General features: G+C 35.8%; 1 protein-coding gene across 1 annotated transcript in view; it reads left to right on the top strand.

Moving 5' to 3' along the window:
• The first annotated feature begins 713 nt into the window (after nt 1–713).
• Nucleotides 714–19,742, top strand: part of LRRC2 (leucine rich repeat containing 2) — a 48,589-nt gene continuing 29,560 nt past the window's right edge. The window contains exons 1-3 of the mRNA XM_088531447.1: nt 714–859; nt 8,598–8,808; nt 15,848–16,004. Of these exons, the coding sequence (XP_088387573.1) occupies nt 735–859; nt 8,598–8,808; nt 15,848–16,004 (493 nt within the window). The 5' untranslated portion in view covers nt 714–734. The remainder of the gene's footprint in view (nt 860–8,597; nt 8,809–15,847; nt 16,005–19,742) is intronic.

The following is a 19,742-nucleotide window of genomic DNA, read 5'->3' as shown; positions in this document are numbered from 1 at the left end:
AGGCGTCAGCTCAGCTCATTTTATAACAGCACGTTAAAGATAGGACTAACACCTAGAACTTCCCTGAGCCTTTAATTGCTGGGCTTTTCTTATGACCTTCAACTCATATGCATAAATGTGGCCATGTTTCTCATACCTTATCTCTGCAATAGGTAAGTAGCATTGTATGTTATAGGGCTGGTCTTTCAACCCCTTTCACAAATAAGCATCTATTTATGCAAACAATTCAATTGAAACAGGATGATTCCATTTGGATATCTAAAGACCAGTATGGTGAGATTAAGTGATTATGCATGCTTTAAGAAGAATGATTACTTTGAGCTCTATTTCACTACTACTGTCATGTAAATTGTTAAAAGCTGTTAAAAAAACCAAAAGTCCTTAGAGCTATTTTCATCAATGATCCCTAATCAAGTCTGTATTTTGTGTTGGTTGTGTCTTTGCCTTGGAAAGGGAAAAATCGAACAACTCTAAAATTCAACAAATACTTAACCATTGCCATTGATTTTATGTAGAAGGCAACTGCATGCTACACTGATTACTGCAAGCACAAACCTTGGACAAATCAGGAAAGATGGAGGCATATATTTTGTTACTGTTTCTTAAGATATTCTTTCTTCAGATAAGATTAAAGAAATGTGATGGTGTTCCATTCTGTATTTTCATTTTCACTACTTCTTTTCTGAAGTGATCATGGTGGCTTATTATTGCAGGAGAAACTTAATGTTGACAGCATGGGACATCAGGTGATAATATTTGACTTTTCTCTCATAAGAGGACTGTGGGAAAGTCGAGTTAAGAAGAGTAAAGAACGTCAAAGGAAGGAGAAAGAAAGATTAGAAAAGAGCTCGTTAGAGCGGTAAGCCAATTTTTTTGTTGTTGTTCTTTTTAACCGAGTTCGTTAACAAATCTGTTAACATCACCATGACACAGGGAAGCATCAAGTTGCAAGTGTGCTCTCAGCATTCACAAAGGCATTTTGTTTTCCTTCTTTTCCTTGCAACTTGCAGACAGGATTTATTCCACTGCTCTGCTCCATGCTCATCAGTAAGATGGCTCTCCAGTTAATCCTATTTCTTCCAAAGTTCCTGGCATAAAGGGTTAAGTACAGCAGACTTTGGTCCTACTTGTGAATGATCCATACTTCACTTGCTAAAATTAAAGACAAAGTAAATGTTCATTCTTACGTGGCTGGCATCACATGCGGGATGAAGCTGGAAGAATAGTGATCAGGTTCAAAAATATTGGCAATAAAAGACAAATTCAGTTAGAAGGAGAATCCTTTTATTGTAAGGTATGCAGCTATCACTGGCCTTTATGGTCTAAAGGTCAGACGACAAGTTGATGCTTTTCAGTGCTTTTGGACATGATTTTGCTTCTAGCTAACTTAAAATATAGCTGAAATTTGTAATTATGATTAAATGCATAATAGAAACAATGTTATGGGAATGTATTTCATTATTTCAGGGAGTGGCATGTTGCATGGAATGTTGCTACCCTTGAGCAGGTCCACTGAAGTTAGTGTTATACTCACAGTCAATTTATAATAAATAAATATTTTGCAAAGGATTCTAATGCAAAATGATAATCCCAAAAATACATTCAGAGAGGCAGCTTTCCAGACTGAAGATTGCATTATAACATTTAAGTTTCTAGATATTTGCTTTTGCCAGCAGATGGAGTGAATTCCCAAGTAAGGTTGAAATTGTAATAGTTTCTCTGAAAATACACTAGTGTAAGAGATGAATTTGAATCTGGCTTGCTGAAGCTGCTGCTTTTAACAAAAATCCTGCTTTCCTCAAAGAGGCTCTAATTCACTAATGCCTTTGAGAGCTGTATGCAGTTCCTCATCAGTACCATTGCAATGTAAAATGACCTGGTTAGATGTAGTGAAAGGCAGTAGGTGTTATTTGAGAGAAAACTCCAGTTAGCCTCCAGAGAGTTTTGCTTTTCTTGGGACAAGGTAATTTTGTGGGTGGAGGTCAGTAAACAGTCACATATGAGACATTTCTTTCTTCTTCCTTTTTTTTTTTTTTTTATTTTAACTGAAGATTTTCTACGGGGAAATCTCACAAATAAATGCAAAGCTTGGACTTCGTTTGTGTTAATGGTGAGACTTTGTAAAAATTTGGGGAATTTACAGCTTCTGGAACAGATGTTTAAACAGCTGGAAAATGAAACTTGATTCTAGAGAACAATGTACCGAGACAAGTAATATGAGCAAGGGCTCATATCTGGCTCATATCTGGCTCTTCAGATACAAGCATATTGCTACAAAATTAATCCCAGAAAAGGAAAAATTTTTCTGTATATGAAAATTCTCATATAGAAAAAAAAAAAGTTTGCTTATAATGCAGTTTTGACATTTCGTGCTTTGGATTCTGATAGTGTTAAACAATCTTGTATCTTGAAATCATGCATGCTGTCAGGTAGATATATGCCTCAGGCTCAGGTGTTGTTTTTTCTTTATTTCTCACCTTTATTTTATTTTATTTTTTATGAGGGAGATGAGAAGGTAAAATTTGCAATTTGTTAGATGATATTTTTGGGAAGAATTGCAGTATGCGTATTATTTGAAAAGGAGATAAGGTAACATCTGAAGGCTGAACAATTAAGCAATTAAGTAAGGGAATGCCTTACTGTGAAGTGGCACTGCCTTCCCTGTCCACCAACAAAACATACAGGAAAAATAACTGTTCAGCTGCATACTTTGATGTTTCTCTTCAAAACTTTTCTTTGGAGGGCTGGCTAACTACCTGTGTGCATATGACTTTTCAGAAACATGTAGTTCTGGAGTATTAAAAATTTGATTTTATAGGCAGAAAAATAACTTATTTCCCTGAAAGTTTATGTCTTTTTTAATAAAATAGGTTTGTCTCTATTTCTATGTCAAACTTTAGAGTCATAATACATTTGTAACTGAACTAAGATTTTATTTGTGAAGTTTAGTCTCTTCTTCAAAACACAATTTAGAAGTTTTTCTGAGCAAGCTTAAATCTCAGGCTGGAAAGGCCTCAGACCCAAATGAAAATATAACAAAAAATCATGGGTAACATAGTTCATATGTAATCCGGCAGCAGTTCTGCGGCACTAGTAGCTGCCCTTGCTATTTGCCTTTTGTTTTTATGCATTTGTGCACAGAGACCTTGTGTCTAATATACTGGCTCATGTGTGTTGAGAGATAAGAGCTGCTGTTCCTCCACAATCCTTTATATCCTATGGAAGAGTCCAGCAGATTGGCTGAAATTGAATCAATTCAGTTGAAACTAGGGGGAAATGTTGTTAGTCTGTCATTAATATTAGTCTGGGCTATACTCCAGTTTAACTGTGCTGCTCTTTTGAAACTTTGGTAGGATTATAGAATAATCCTGTGAGGGTTATGATTCTGATTTAAATGTCATTGAGGAGCACTAAACTGGTGTCATCAAGTAGCGTCCTGCTTATTTCCTCCGTCCTGATTTAGAGGAAACAGTGCCATCTAATGAAACTTCATTCCCTTACTTAACTGCTTAGCTTTTTTTCTGAAGACCTCCTAATCAGACATTTCACAAAACAGAAGGAAGAAATACTTATGCTTTCAAAAAAACACAAATATTCCCTCTGGAATGACTCAATCCTTAGTAATAAACTTTGTTTTCCACGCTGGTGACTCCTTTGAAGGGTACAATCATTGAATTTATCCTACAGTAACTATGTACATCAGGTTGATTAGATCTGTGGTATTGTTGGAGAATCTAAAACGACAAGGAGCTCCCATAAGGAAATACTGATTTACAACAAATCTTAATTCTATACTGTTTGTTGTAGATATGCTCCAATAGTGATGTAATGTATGAAGACTTGAAGACAAGTTCATCACTAATCAAACAGAAATAATTGATTCTCTCTACTTTTCTACTTTGCTGATCCTACATCTGTATCTATATCTACAGTATGTCTTCTTGGGAGCTTACTGAAAAACTGTAATGTTTTGAGCTCTACTAAAATGACTTGACAGAAATAACCCTTGCTCTACATCATTTAAAGTCAGTTTGGGTGAACTTGTACTCATAAGCACTTGTTTTACAGATATAAAGGTACCTGCATAAGCATACGTACTCTGACTTATTAAAATTAGTGAAACTATTTGCATGATTGAAATTGAAGTATTTGAGATAGTTAGCTGAGCTGGAACATGAGATTTCATCAGGATGCTATGTCCAGCAAAAATATTTTTCATAGTCATACTCCCACTTAAATTAATAGGTTTAAAACACATTTCGTGAACATTGAAACTGATTGTTCATTCTTTAATGAGCTGGCACGTGCTTAATCAAGCTCTGGAGGAAGATCAAACTATTTTACTGCTGAGTATTTATAAAAAGACAAACCTCAGCAGGGTTGTGGTTTCACAACCTGCTCATTTGAAAATGTGCTCCTGGAATATTGGGAGCCTTTAAATTGCCAAGATCAGATAATTAATTAATTAATTAATTCTGAATTAATTCTTAATTAATTCTGAAGAATAATTGATTATTTAAGAAGAGGAATATTAGCTTATTTAACACTTGTTTTTATAAATATATTTTTTAAGTTTGCCACACTGCTTTAGATACCTTTCCTGCCTTTCCTGAGCACTCATGCAATAGCCTTAGATAACAAAAATATGCTGGTAATCCCATTCTATGTAAGGATTGCAACTAAAGGAAAACCTAATGGCCTTTTATTTTCATAAGGATCATGGTAGAAACAATATAGGCTCCACACTAAACAATGAATAGACAGAGCTGAGTAAGAAATATGGTTGAAGAGGTTCCTTCGATCTGATCGCAACTGTAGTATGCAATCTACTGCTTTGTAATCTTTGTTTAGTGATATATATCAGTATGTCTATCACAAGTCTCTCAGTTTTTTTCCATACTTTTATGAGATTAGAAGAGCATACTAATAATGCAGCCAGTCACTGGTTTATAAATCACACTTCCAGTCCAGGGAGACTCGTATTGATTCATTGGGTTAATGTATACCCCTTGGTACAGTGCATGGTATTGCAAGTGATTAGACCCTCTGCCCTGGGGATGTATCATGTTTTTATTCTGACATGTACTGTACACAATTAGGCATGTTTGCTGCATTATTAATTCACTTTCTATCTGTTCAAAATGTACTTGTGCATAATATGTGGTGACCATAAGAGAGCATTGTTGAAAAGGCTAGAAAAGTGTGCTGCCATAATTTGATGTCTGAATAAAGAAGAAATCTGACACAATGTGTTACATTCATGTTGGATTCTTCTTCAGATTTAATTTTCACTGTCTGTCTTTCTATTGTGGCTGCAAGGAATGACTCACTAATTTCTTTGGACAAGCAAGGAATTGTGAAGATGAAGAGCATCAAGGGGTGAAGCATTTCATTGCATTATGCACTGAAATCAAATGTTTAATTCTTTGGAGAATAAAGGAATTCCCAGAAATGAGAGGGTGATTCTGCAGAGTTTATCTTCACAGAGGGACAGAGAGGTAATATATGGAAGGCTGGAGGAGGATGTAGGAAATAGCAATACAGCAATACAGCAATAGTATGTAAAGGATTATTTCTAAGATTTTAGAAAAGAGAACTACAGGGTTCTCATCCTTTTCAGTTAATGCTTTTGAATGGTTCAAATCCTTTTGTTGTTCTCTTCCTTGGGGATTTTAATTCACATTTTTCTTGCCTACTTCACTTCCCACTTACCTCTCACGGTAACAGAGAGCTTTTATAACTAATTAGCTATGCTCCTTAGTAGAAGACTTTTAGAAAAAAATATGTAGGTGTTGTGGGACTATTTAGTTTTCTTATACTATATCAAAGTATTATGTTCCAGCTTTTTCTAGTGACCTCTTGGCATGAGATTGTCTGCCCTCTATTGTGCTAGTGATCTCTGGGGTTCAGATGACAGATTGAGTAAGTAACTTCAACACTATAAATTGAATTCACTCATGCATCGAGGTAGCGGAAAGAGGTGTTTGAGCTTTCATGTCTCCTGATACGGAAAATGTTGTTATCCAATGCAGGCTTCCAGGCTGCAGCTGGTGGGGAGATACTTGGGTTGGGCTGTCAAGGACAATCAGATCCCTGCTCTCTGTCTCTCAGTATCAGATGCAACATGTTGAAGGATCATGGAGCAGACTGAACAGCTCTCTAGTCTAAACCATTTTCTTCATCTTTTGTTACATCAAGTATCTTTTACAAAAATATTATAACTGTTACAGGTTGGTGATTTACTCTTGTTGAAGCTGCTGTTTAAGGGACTTCCTGAGCCAAACTTGCTGAACCTGTTTTCTATGTGCCCAATTCATTTGTATTTCAGACTCCTATAATATAAGGGTGCCTACAGTTAGACACTGGGAGGAACTGGAAGATTTGTCAGTCTTCAGATAACTTATTTTTATTCTCAGATTTCATCTCTTGACACTTTAAATGCAGGAAATCCCTCCAGCTGCTTACCAGTGAAGAGCAAACTGTCTACTCTAATGAACACTGAAACCAGGAACAAATTTGACTTTCCTAAAAATTTCTTAACATCTTCTTTAACTACTCCCTTGGTGTTCCTTTTGTACTTTGATAAATTATAATCCCCATCATATCTGAGAGGCTTCCTGCTTTTGATACATTGGAAAATCTTTTCCAATATTTGTATACCTGCAAAGAATGACTTCACTTGGCTTTTTGTGGTTTTACATTTAATTTATTAGAGCATACACTGCCCTTCCATTTCTTTATTTGGATGTAAATGCCACTTTGTCTATTTTCTTTTCCTGTTTTTGGATGCGAGGGAGAAAGAGATTGTTATTGTCACTTTGTAGGAATGTATTTGCTCTGAGACTGTGCTGTTTTCATGCATCTGCTGGTGTTTGCCACAGCAAGCAAAACTTTTAACTACTTTTTAATATAGTATGTTTTCCAAAACTGAATGTGCTTTAGAATGTTTTTTCTTGTATTTTTCTTTTTTTTTTTCTCTTCTCTGTGGGGATGCTGCACAGGAGTACAGTGTAGTTGTTATTATAGAAGGGACCTTCAGTATTTCTGTGAGGAAGCATGTGTGGTTTGCTGCTGGAAACTAAATCAAGTCATAGAGTAGCAGCTCTGATGAACAGCTGTATGTTATTTCCGAAAGTGTCAGGCCTGCATCATGTCCATGAGTGATTTGTGTGTGGATAACTGGTCTCCGTCTGTTGCCGTGCTCCCTGCTTTTGAGTTTCTCTCCCATAAGATCTCTGTAACTGTCACAATTTGTGCTGGGCAGTTTACAGCTGTCTCAGTAATACTCACACTCTTCCTATTTAAGCATTGTGTTTTGATCCCTAGAGGTCCAGGTGTATTTTGACAGCGTAGAGTCAAATATGACTTAATGCACACCATCAGTTCCCCATCAATACACTCTGATCTTCAGCTTCTAACTTCTGTCTTGCTACAAGATTTTGCATCCAAAGATAAATATATTTTCACAGTAATGTGAAGATGTTTCCTGCACCTAAGTTTGTAACTGATTTCTTGTACCTGATTTAAAACAAGGCATTGTTTCATCATCTTTTTTTTTTATGTTTTAGCATTTTATAGAACGTTCTGTGTTTAGCCAAAAATATGTTTACTGATTTTATTACTTCTTACTTGAACATACAAACTTGAATTTCATTCTCTTTCCAAGGATGCACCATTTATGACTTTCCCTACAGGGCACATTATCCTGAACTCTGTGCCCTGCTACATCTGTCAGTTTTCTTCAAGTCTTTTGCTTAAAATTTCTGCCAGAGGGTGGGATCATATAATTGAGTCTCATGTACAAGAAGAATCTAGCATTCAAAGTGTAAGATCAGATTTATGAGGTGAGAGCCTCTGCAGAGTCTTATTTTTGGTATAAGGAAGCTTTGCTTCAGTTAATCAACTTGTTCCTTAATTGACTAAGCTGAAATAAATCTCTCTCAAATTAAAGCACGTGCGGTTAGCACTGCTTAATTATGTCAAATTAAATTTATGCCTGAAGTTATATGGATGAAACTTCATCCTGGAGGTGAGCCTAAAGTTACACTGGAATTGAAATAGAAATTAGTTGGCATGTGGTAAGTTTGACCTTTACCTCCTAAGATGTCAGAGTATAATGTTTTAAAAATGAAAGTAGATCATTATCTTTGAATAAGAGAGAAAAAGAAAATAAAGCCTTTCTGACACCTTAGTTGCTAAAATATCTTTTTCAGATGAAAAATCCTGAGTATATCACCAGGTTCTTGTTTTATTCATACATATAATTTGTTACTTGTTCAGTGTCAATCTAATTCCTATCCAGTTGAAAACAATGGCGTAACTCCTAATGCTTTCTGTGACAGTGGGCTCAGTTACTGCTTCTCTGTTATTCCCTGGATGACACTGTATTACAGTTACTAAATGAAATCCTGCTCCCATCTATATGTCAGTCTGGTGAATCTAAGCATGGCTGCTTGAATGCATTTATCTCTTTAAATGGTCAATGCTTTAGGTAAGTGATTTTATTTTGTTGTTTGCTCTGGAAACAAATAACAAGCAGATTTCTGTGCTGTTTTGTTTCAGTTGATTCATGTAAACCCTTTTTGCATCTATTTCAGGATAAAACAGGAATGGAACTTCATACTAGAGTGTCGGAAGAAGGGTATCCCACAATCAAAATACCTCAAAAATGGCTTTGTGAACACTGATGAGAAGATCTTGGATAAGTATGGAAAGACTCCTCAGGTCCATAAGAAGCGTGCTTTGGCAGATGAAATAGAGAAGGAAAGAAGCAAGTTTGTTTTTCAGCTTTCTGGAGAGCAGTGGACGGTAAATATAATGACAAATGCATTTTTATTTGAGTGACTTTGCACTGTAACTTTTAACCCCACAAAACTTTTTCTTTGGACAATGCATATGAAACTGATATCTTTTCATTGTGTTAGAAGTGACAGAAGCATTTTTCATCTTGCTCTGAACTATCAGTTTAGTTCTCAAATAAGCTGTTTTAAACTCTCTCCTGAAACATGTAATTTAGCCCTTGCAAAAATTATTGGTATGAGCAATCACACTGCAATAAGATGTCTTTCTCTTAAATTCCCTGATGAATGGAAAACGATGAAAGTAATATCCAGTTTTGTTGGCTCGTTGACATCTTCTGCTACTCAGAGATCTGTCTTCTTGCTCTAATGTTGTGATAACTCTTTTTTAAGCTTTGTTCAAATCAAAACTAACATTCGCATCAACCCAGAACAGCTTGCAAAAAAAAAAAAAAAAACACCTCTTGGTTGTGTTTTGTGTGAAATATTAGTTTAGAAGAGAACTCATTTGAAAGGCGAGCTGGTCTGTAGCCTTTTAGATTGTTAAAAACTTTCACTGAGATGCCTTTTGACTACAAGGTGTGTTTGAATACTTTTCTCTCCCAATGTCATGGGCTAACTCAGCCTCTATGCCTCATTTAATCAGCCTGGTTAAACTGAGCTTCCTGTTTCAAAGAAGTATGGTAAGGTAGTTTGCAGATGACTGTAGATTAAAATCAAATCAAAGCAGTAATTCATATGCCTTATTTGGAGAAGAACCACCCTTCTTCAAGGTCAAAGAATTCTGATGTTCTCTAACAGCTGAAAATTGTCAAGTGTTTTTTCACATTTTTAAAATGAAGTTCTATTGGATGTATCCTTTCCATAGTTTTAGACATTTTACAGAAGTTACAGTATTGGTTATACAAATGATACTGTCTCTTTTTTTTGCAATTTTTTTCATCTGCCGTTTCCAAACCAAAGACACAATAAGCCATGACATTTTTCCTGCTCATCACTCTCTCAAGAGAATGCATTATGGAAAATGCATTTGCAGACCATAACCAAATGGATCAAAGGCTGCACAGGCTGACTTTTGGCATGTGAAAAAAAAATGGGGACATGTGACAATTTTATCAGAAATTCCCGCATGTTATAGTCAGGATTTGTAGAAACTATCATGTTTTATTTTCTGCAAATAATTTTGCAGAGAAATACATGTATGAAGGAAAAGTTGGGATGATTAAACACTTGGACGCTAGGAGATATCAGAGCCAAGGTTACCTGTGCGGTCTTACAGGCATGTAACCTATTTAGTTTCCCACTCAATGGCCTTGTACTTTTGGCAACAGCAAGCAGCACAGCCCTGTGAAGTGTCCATTTGGGAACTGCTGCTGAATCCTCTATCTAGCTTGCTTTTAGCTGATAAGTATTTCTATTATGTTTCTCCTTTTCTCCCCTCAATGAAGCCATAACATATCCTCTTGACAGTCGACAGCTAAATCTGAGTAGGTTGCTGGTATGACTTACAGATTTAATTTTGAACACTGGGCCTGCTTCTGGCCTTTAACAGTTCTCCTTCTGACCATTGTGGGGTTAAGTCTCATGGAGGAGTAATCCACAGTTTAGGGACTTTGCAAGATAGAATAAGTGCCTTTACAGCATCCTTCCCATAGGACTCCACATAGGGGCTCTCTTGGAATTTTCTTCAGGAGCAAGGGAGCTGACTACAAATCAGCTAATGCAATTGTTTGTGAACCCACAGTCAATGAGGAAGGTGGCTTATGTTGAGGATCCATCAGTCCCAATGTTTATTTTGATGGTAAAGATGTAGATGTGCCACAGGGTTACTAATGTCCCATACTCCATACCTGTGCAGCATAGCAGTCAATCTGGCACACAGATTCCACCTTGCAAGTTTCAAAAGAGGCTTCATAAAACCTTCTGTTGTGTACTAAGGTAGCCTGGACAACTATTTTGATGACCATTTGAAATTATTTTTGGAAAATAATTTGGATCTTCTTCTGAGAACCTTTTGCAACAGGAGAAATCAGAGTAGAGCACATTTCGAATTTGTAATAACAATTGTTTTCTTCAGGACCATTTTTTCACTTTTCTTCCACTTCAAATGTCACTGAAATGAAAATATGTTTTCATGAAGTAGACACTCTCTATTCTTTTCAGTTGTAAAATAATTATTTTAACTTAGAGGAGTTGAGGATCAGGTAATTAATATTAGGAATATTAAGTTAAATAAACAGACATAGAATACTAGTTGAAAAAAGTGGGACTTCCTTTTACAGTATCTGAATTTTGAGTGAATATATTCTGCATGTGCAGATCCATAATTCCTTTTAGATCATTAACTCTTACAAGCTACAGTTCACTTTTAGGCCATTTTTTTTTGAGGCATGCAATTTGAGTCTGTACACCTCTCAAATCTATGGTTTTATAATGCTGTGATTGCATTAACTTAATGGGATTTCTTATGGTCCCATAAGGAGGATCAGCATCAGGCCTTTACACCTGAAGACCTTATAGTCAGTGAGCCTGTGAATCTGAATAAGTCTTTGTAACTTGCTTAGTGAGTTAGCTGTGCTTCTCCAGGCTTCTGGCTGGTAATAGTGGTTGATAACTGCAGATATTAGATGGTTTTATCTTTTTCAGTCAGAGATCCAGCTGGAAGAGATTGTGTGATGGCATCCTTAGTATTTGGTGGTCCTTGACACCCTTTTTGGTAAATCAGTCAAATATTTATGAATTGAGCATCTGCATCCATGTGTGGTGCATCTCTGCCAGCTGGGAATATGTGGACAGTAATGAATTAAGAAAGCTGTTAGTCAGCCAAGTATTTATATTTAGCAGCTGAAATAAAACATCAGGAAAAAGAAGTCTTATGACAACCAGTGGGCTAGTCTCCTAATGTTCTCCTAATGTGATGCTGTGAAAGATGCTTGTATTTTCCCGTTACATAATAAGGGCAGAACATAGCTGTGTTCCTCTCAGCTTAAATTCTGGTAAATCCTGATGTGTTCAAAAAGCCTTGGGACTTGTCATCAGGAAAAAGAGGTACTGTGCCATAAGTAAGCTGATGTTTCCCAGGTATGTTCAAGAAAACTTTCTTCCTCTTAGACCGTTCCAAGCAAACCTACAATAAAAAGGAGACGTATAAGAGCTTTGGACTCCTGAAATGTACATTTAATATCCACTGCCTAGGGGAGAATACTGGAGAGTTGATGAAACTCTTAACTGAGATCCTTTGTACATGTAAACATGTACCTACTGAATTAAATTAGTTCTTCAGAGAAAAAGGACTGCTATTAGAGCTGAATGGAAATTGTAGCAAAATAATGTCATGAATATTCATTTGAATTGTTAAATGAATTTACTTTCACTCTGTTTTTTCCCCTCTGCGTGTTTGCTTCCTGCTCCTAACTAATGAATGTTTATTCTCCATTGGATCAGCAGATTTAAAATAATTTTAAGAAAACATTCCAATAAAGCAGACCTCTGAATCTGTCAGTAGCGATAAATGAAAAGTGATAATATTCACTCAGATAGAACAGGGCTTGGTTCTCAGCTATGCTGCTCTACTCCAGCAGGAAGTCTGGAGCCATGCCTATTTTAGACAAATTTAATATCATGTGTGCATAACACTTATGGATGATAGCCTGCAAATTTTTATACTAGAAAATCATGACCTTATTGCACATCGTTTGTGAACACAAAAAGCCAGCAAATTAATGGAATTACTCATTAGCATTTATTCGCTCAGTTTCACTATCCAACTATTCTTTTTTTTTTCTTGAGAATGGAGAATTCCTAATTTTTGTGACGCTAGAAACAGCGAGGTATCAGTTTGCCACAACAGATCAAGCAGAATCATGGCATCAAACAAAAAATCTGCCATGTGTGTACTCACTTCCAGAGATTGTGCCCACCAATACTTGTAAAATGCTTGATCTGGTTGGGAAATAGAGATGGACATGGGTATTAATAGTTTTGTAAATGGCTCCAATCTTTCTCAAAGATGAGAAAGAATTGGATTCAAGCTTTTGTTTTGGCCCATGACAAATAAAATTACAGAGCTGGGTTAAGGATCAGAATTGTAAAACTGAGCTGTATGCTTTGATAACAGTTTTAGCACAGGCTCATGTCTAGCAGGTAAATTCTCTCCTAATGAGAAATAGAAAAATTAGCAATGGTTGTAGCTTTGCTATTTATTGCCTTTTAATAGCATTTTTTTTCTTTTTTCTATCTTTTTTTTTTTCAAAATCAAAGGGGTTTAAGGTATTGTTTTTCTGTTAAAGGCAAAAGACTGGCTATCCTCCGAGTGTCAGTCTTCATGGAGTAATTTATCAGCAGGCTGCCAGCTTTAGCATGGCAGAAGAAGATTACAAAAGAGCACAAGGGAATCAGAGTAAAGCAAACATAAAGCTTGTGCAAATTTCTGTCCCCGTCCCTAACTGGTTTCTAAATGAAGTAAAATGTCACACCAATTTATGTTTCAGCTACACAAATACATGGTAAAACATCATAAATATATGGTAAAAAATCAGATTTTTTTGAAGTATGCTTTTTAAGCATTTTTAAGCACAGAAAATTACACTTGCAAAATGTAAATGTGGTGAAAAGATACAAATAAACTGCCTCAAGGAAAACAAAAAATGAGTCAAGGCATTTGTCAAAAGAGTCCATATTCTCACCTACTTCCATTCTTTTGAAATTTTCATCCTTTCTGAGTCCTTGCATTAGAATATCTTGACACTGTTTTCCTTTCCACCCTAAGAGATGGTCAAAAAAATGAATCACTTTTTATCCCATTTTTCTGAAGATATAGAGCAGTTGAGCTGTTTGATCATTATCTGAGAGAGTGCCTTATGTTTTTTGCTGTCTTTCTTGTGTATCAAGGGTAAGTTTGTGGGATCCTGCTTACACTCTAGAGAATTGTCCTGCTGTTGGCTTCTTGGAGGCCAGCCTTTGCTTGTACTCCCCACCACATCCCTTGGGCCAGCAAGGAGTCAGAGATGGTCAGGTGTGATAGTGGGTTAACAGAAACAGGAGTTCAATAGGACAATTTTTGGATTGAGGCACAGTGGGGGAAATAATGGCAAATGCTGTCTGGTAGCAAGACCTGTTTTTCCCCAGGTGTGACTATGTTACATATCTGCTTTCTCTGTGAATCACAGTTCTTATTTAGAGTAGCATCTATGCAGATCCAGCTAAATGTTCTCCCCATGTGCTGCATCTTCAGTTCTGTAATAGTGGAGAAAACAGCATTAGTTGAATCCCGAGTTGGTATTTATTCTTTTATTTTGCTGCAGAAAAATGTGCACCACCAAAAGGGGAGGAGTAGAAGAAACCCACTCCAGAAAGCTGGAGAGATATCTCATTACTGTGCCTGGGGCATTTTAGGCATTTTATTTTTTAACTATCATAAACTGATAAATATATAAGATGGATCACAGTGCGATATCTAGCCACTGGAAAAATGAAGCAAGAAATGAAATGACCCATATCAAACATGGAAAGGCAGGTGGCAAGACAGAACTGCCTTTATAGGCTAAATGTCTGCATGCATAAGTTGAAAAGTACCATAATTAGAAACTGCAACAACCAAACAAAAACCTGTTTATGATCAACTGTCCAGTATATCTTTAATTGCAATTAGATGTTTTAATTTAACTAAAGGTTAAGTAGCACATTTCCAAGGTTTTAGTAAAAGATAATTAAAATGCATCACCCTTTTTAATGTCCTTGTAGATCTATGACATCTAGAGAGGAAAAAAAGCTACTTGGCAGTGTCCTCTATATAAAAACAGTAGTTTCTACTATGAACAATTCTTCAATTCCTGGGAAGAAAAAAGTTAGAAAGGAATTAAATGTTAAAACTATTACATCTCTTTTTATGGAGCAATGGAGGTAATAGCACCTCATCCAGATTATTTATTCCAGATGTTACCAATGCACAGTGCTATAAAATCAGGAACAGACTGGTAAATTATGTGCTGCTTTAGAAAGTGGAGTTTAAATGATCTGACCTTCAACTTTATCAAATGATTTTTAGCTTATTTAACTTTAAGGAATTTGGTTGCATAATTCAAACAAAGATGACTAAGTCTGAGCTGAATACCAATTAGCTACAATGATATTGTATGAATAAAGACTCTAAACCCTTCACTCTAACTGCTATAGGTGAAAGATTTTGGACAAATAGAATAGTGTGTGAAAATTACTCAAGCAAACTCATTTACTGAATATTAGAACAATCAGAGAATTTTTAAAGCAAAATCTTCTGAATGACTTAAATGACAATTATTTGCAATTCTGGACTGTTAAAAATTAGTATATTCATTCTATAAAGAAAATGAACAAAAATTCTCAAATATTGGAATGACTTAGGAGTTAAATTACTTGTTTTAGAAACAAGACTTTTAAAGTACTATTTGTACTTTATTAATTGCTTGTACTTTTTGCTTGTAAAGCATGTACTTCATTTGTACTTTATTTATTTTAAAGTACTATTTGAAATGTTCCTGTTCCATAGACTAAGGTCTGTGTTACATCTTGGCAGACAAGTTTTTATAGATTAGCAGGTTTTAAAAGTGTAGTCACACTTTTTGTGTGTGTGTGTTGCAAGGTTCATTTTGTTATTCCTTGTGCACTTGCGCTTTTACCATATACTGATGTGTGAATTAAAGCCTGAAATGCATGTTTTCTTTCTTTCTTTTCTTTTTTTTTTTTTTTTAAATCCTACAGCTGGAAAAGAGAATCAGGAAAAAGAGAAATCATGGCCACCAAACAGGCTGAGTGCTACAGATAGATTTCAGTTTTAGAGCAAAGCATCTGCATGAGCAGTTAAAAATTGTCTATATGGGGACAGAAAACTTCAATCATATTCCGAGGAGAACAGCTCCTACAAGAGTTGCTGAACAAACTGTTTATATTAAGATAATAAAGGCAAAATGATGAAGTTTGGCTATAGAATTTTCTCCATTCTTTTTAGAAATATGGCTGAACCCAATTCCAGTTTGATGCTTTCTATTTATGAAATGTCATTTAATTTGCAGGAATTCCCAGGTTCACTGAAAGAACAGACATATCTGAAAGAATTGCATGTGAGCAACACATTGATACAAACCATTCCAGCCTACATTGCCTTGTTTCAGGATCTGAGAATACTGGAACTGCCAAAAAATCAAATCACCCATCTCCCAGTGGAAATTGGTATGTTGGTTCACACTATTTAGCTGTTTATACTCTCACTATTTAATTATAAAGAAGGACAGAGAGTGTGCTTGGCTATTCTTATTCGTTTACTGATAATTATCTTAGTTGTTCCCAGCCAGTACTTTGTCAGTTTTTATAGCTGTGTAGTTATATTAGCTGAATTGCGTGCAATATCATGGGTTAAGTATAGCTCAGATGTGGGAAAACTGACATGCTATCAGACAGTCACTGTTAACATTCAAGCACACTCTTGCCTGAGAATGGGAGGTGTTTTTTGTTCCTTACAGACTAGGGACCATATAGACAGGATATACTGAAACAAGAGATGCCAGTAATAGGGAAGTCCACAAAATATTTTTTTTGGGGGGAAAAATCTTTTCAATTTAAAACAAGTTCAGTAGTGATCGTGTAAAGTGCTATTTCCAACTAGACAACAGGAATTTTAGTGAAACAATGTAATTCTTAAGTCTTACTTTGGCCTTTGCTCTTTTATCTATACAATAGTAATTTTCATGTGTTTGGCTTTTTTGAAGATTTTAATCTTACAAAACAAAAAGACATTTTAAAAGACTAGTAGTTTGAGAGGGAGTTGCTCTTAAAGGAATGTTGCTGTAAGCAGTGAGCTGAAGAAACTGTGTGCTGCAAGGGATTATTGTCCCCTGCTAGTCAAGTCCCTACACTGAGGTATACAAGCTGCCTAGCAGCTCAGCCAAAGGGCTGAATTAAAAGCCAAAGCTCTTTTACTGGCTTTTAATTCAGTAGTCCTAAATTTTGCTCTAAGCCTTAATTTTCTCATGTACCCAATAAGTTAATATCTTTCAAGTGAAGAATAAATACTAAAACCGTCTCCAAAATTACCATAATTTTAACTAAGAGAAACAGAAGAAGAGAGTCTCTTGAAATACAGAAATCACCACTAGACTTTTCTACTGATAGACTAATACTTTGTGAATTATTTACTAACATTTTATTTTACTCAGAAAGTTTCCCACTGACATCCAGATCTATCTTGCAACTTCAACCTAGCTAAATACAGCTAAATACACTAGCAAATCATAAACAAGACACAGCAGGTGATAATAGACATAAACTAAACACTAACTCTTTTTGTCAGCACTTTGACCAACAGTGTCAGGTGGGTCAGTGAGTTTAATGGACTCTCATGCCTTCCATCATGTGGAGGGGAGAAGGTGTTGGTCACTTCCAGAGGCTGTCCTAGGCCATTAAACATAATTAAGGGGTTACTACTTAACTAGTAAGCCAAGTAGAGGCTAGGAATGGTTTTTCCTTTCTTCTCGTAATACTGGGTACTAATAATCATCCCTTTCTCTCTCTCCCTTCCTCCCCCTCGAGATGATTATGAATGTTAATGCAGTTTGTTTGCAGGATAAAGGAAAAAAGCCAGGTAAGGGAAGCATAGCCTACTCCCTATAGAGGATAATTTAAAAGCTGTTTGACCCTTTTTATTTTGGAGAAATAAGGAAGAATGTTTCAGGTGTGCCTAGTAGAAAGCACCATTCTTTCAACTGCTCTTTAAATGGCATGAATTCTGTTCATCGGGAGCTTTTCAGCTACTCCCAATCCCCTACATCCCCTCCAGTCTGTGCTCATCACTCTAGTGCCTACCCAGCATATTGCTCTTTTCCTTTTGATATTTTTGTGGCTGCCTTTTGTTTAAATGTTTGACTGTAAGTATTGGTGAATATCAGAAAGCAATGTGCTGTGAGACGGCTCCAGACCCAGTATTATAGCACTTACCACTATCCTGTTAAAGCTAATCTCTAGTTCTAAAAAGACTTTTTTAGGTTCATAAGATGAGAGTGTACTAACCAGACATTTGGAGAACCCTGGGTATGAATCTTTCCTCTTGAGATGCTGTATAAATTTACATGAAGCTATTACTGGATGAAACATGTTTGATAAATGGTAGAGGAAATTTATACAGTACTTCTGCATCTCAGCAGTCTATTTAGACTAGACAAGTATATGCCAGTAGCTTGGGAAAAAAGATACTCCTGGAGTCAATACTGTAGCCAAACCATATACATTTTTTTTTTTTTTTTCCTAAAATGGCCTAATGATTTTCAGCCTTAGTAAATGACCTGGGTTGATAGACAATCTATTGGAAATGCGACACAGTTGCCTTTGTTATGGCAGAGAATATAGAGAGATTTTTTTTCTCAACTCAAATAATACCCTCTCAGTTGATATGTAAAGTTGTGTGCATCCAAATAGCAATAGTTTATTGCATATGCTATATATGCACACATACATTTGTGCTAGCATGTATTGGAAGTGTTCATTATTTTAATAAGATATTATTGTGAAAAATGCTGATATCTTATTTTTTTTTGGATGTTGCTTCAAATTATGAAAAACCCCAGATTTGAGTTATCTAACTGCTAAATTATCACAGAAAAAAAATTTGAGTGGGTTCAGTTTGGGAGCTTTATCTAGCAACGAGTGAGGATTGGCAGTTAAATCAGAAGATAAGGTCTCGGGAAAGGTTAAGTGCTTAGGTATTTATCATTTTGTGTTCTGTTTGCAAAACAGTGGTGAGTAGATAAATATCACAGCTAAAACATACTTGAGGGTAATGACAGATGGTTGGAGTTGGCAGTGACATGCATGCTGTGGAGGCTTTAATCTTCAGACAGAAATGAAGCCAAATTTAGACCAACAAATCATCAAGCAGAAACTAAACTGGTGAGCCTTGCTAAGGCTACTTCGGATTTTAATGTGATGAATTTAAGATCGATAGGAAGAGAGGAGATCGTAAGAATGTTTTCAGTGGATAAAAGTTATTGCTGCAGTCCTGGTTCCTTCAGGTATCTGTACTAAATAGTCCTCAGGAACTGAAGTTTGTACTTTACCTGATTTAGATGGAAAAGCTCTGCTCTGCATCAGAAAGAAGGAAGACCTGAACTTGTTCTCAAGGATAAGATCTTGGCTATATTCACACTTGCAATTGAAAAGATAATGTTTGGATCAGCAAATAGCTCAGATGATTATTTTTTGACTTGATCCTTTTTGTGTTATAGCATGAAGATGAATAAACAAAAACACTGAAAACTTGAAAGAATGGAACTGTCATCTGGCTAGGAGTAATCGAGTCTGTTTTTCACAGGAGTAACAGAAAATATCATGAACAGGGTTTATTTGGAGGGTTTTCTTGGGCAACACCTTTTTCGTGATCTGCATTTCAGGATTTTATACCATGGTGAAGGTATGGCTGCAGTACTGTGACTGGGCATCAAGTTATCAAGTTGCTTACACAAGAAACTGTTATCATTAAAGACATCCAAAAGAACATATTCCTATATTCAAAAGAGGTAATAGTCCAAGGCTTTGTATGATTGCTCAACTTTTGCAAAGGTGGAATTGTATGAAGATTTCTTTTTTTTCCCATGCATTATTCACAAAATATCTCAAAGAGCTGTTAAGAAATCTTTGCACCTCATTATATTCTATCATGTTCCTGATGTGCCAAATATTTAGGAGGAAAAAATAACTGTGCTTCTCAGGGATGTCTTTAAAAGAAAACATATATATATATACATTCTCCTCCCTACCTTACACTCTGGAATTTCATTTGTGCATAGCATTAATACAGTTGGCCTGAACTCAGATGGGAAAAATTGTATGTAATACAATTTTTAATAATTTCTAGATATCTAAAATAACTTTCTCTATTAATATCCCTACTGTGACAAAACATGAATTTCCAAGAAAAAA

This window comes from Tinamus guttatus, unplaced genomic scaffold (genome assembly GCF_059628265.1).
Source record: "Tinamus guttatus ecotype Peru unplaced genomic scaffold, ASM5962826v1 Tinamus_guttatus_pri_ptg000419l, whole genome shotgun sequence".
Taxonomy (NCBI): Eukaryota; Metazoa; Chordata; class Aves; order Tinamiformes; family Tinamidae; genus Tinamus; species Tinamus guttatus.
The sequence above is the reverse complement of the archived record's forward strand: the minus strand, read 5'-3'. Positions and strand labels throughout refer to the sequence as shown.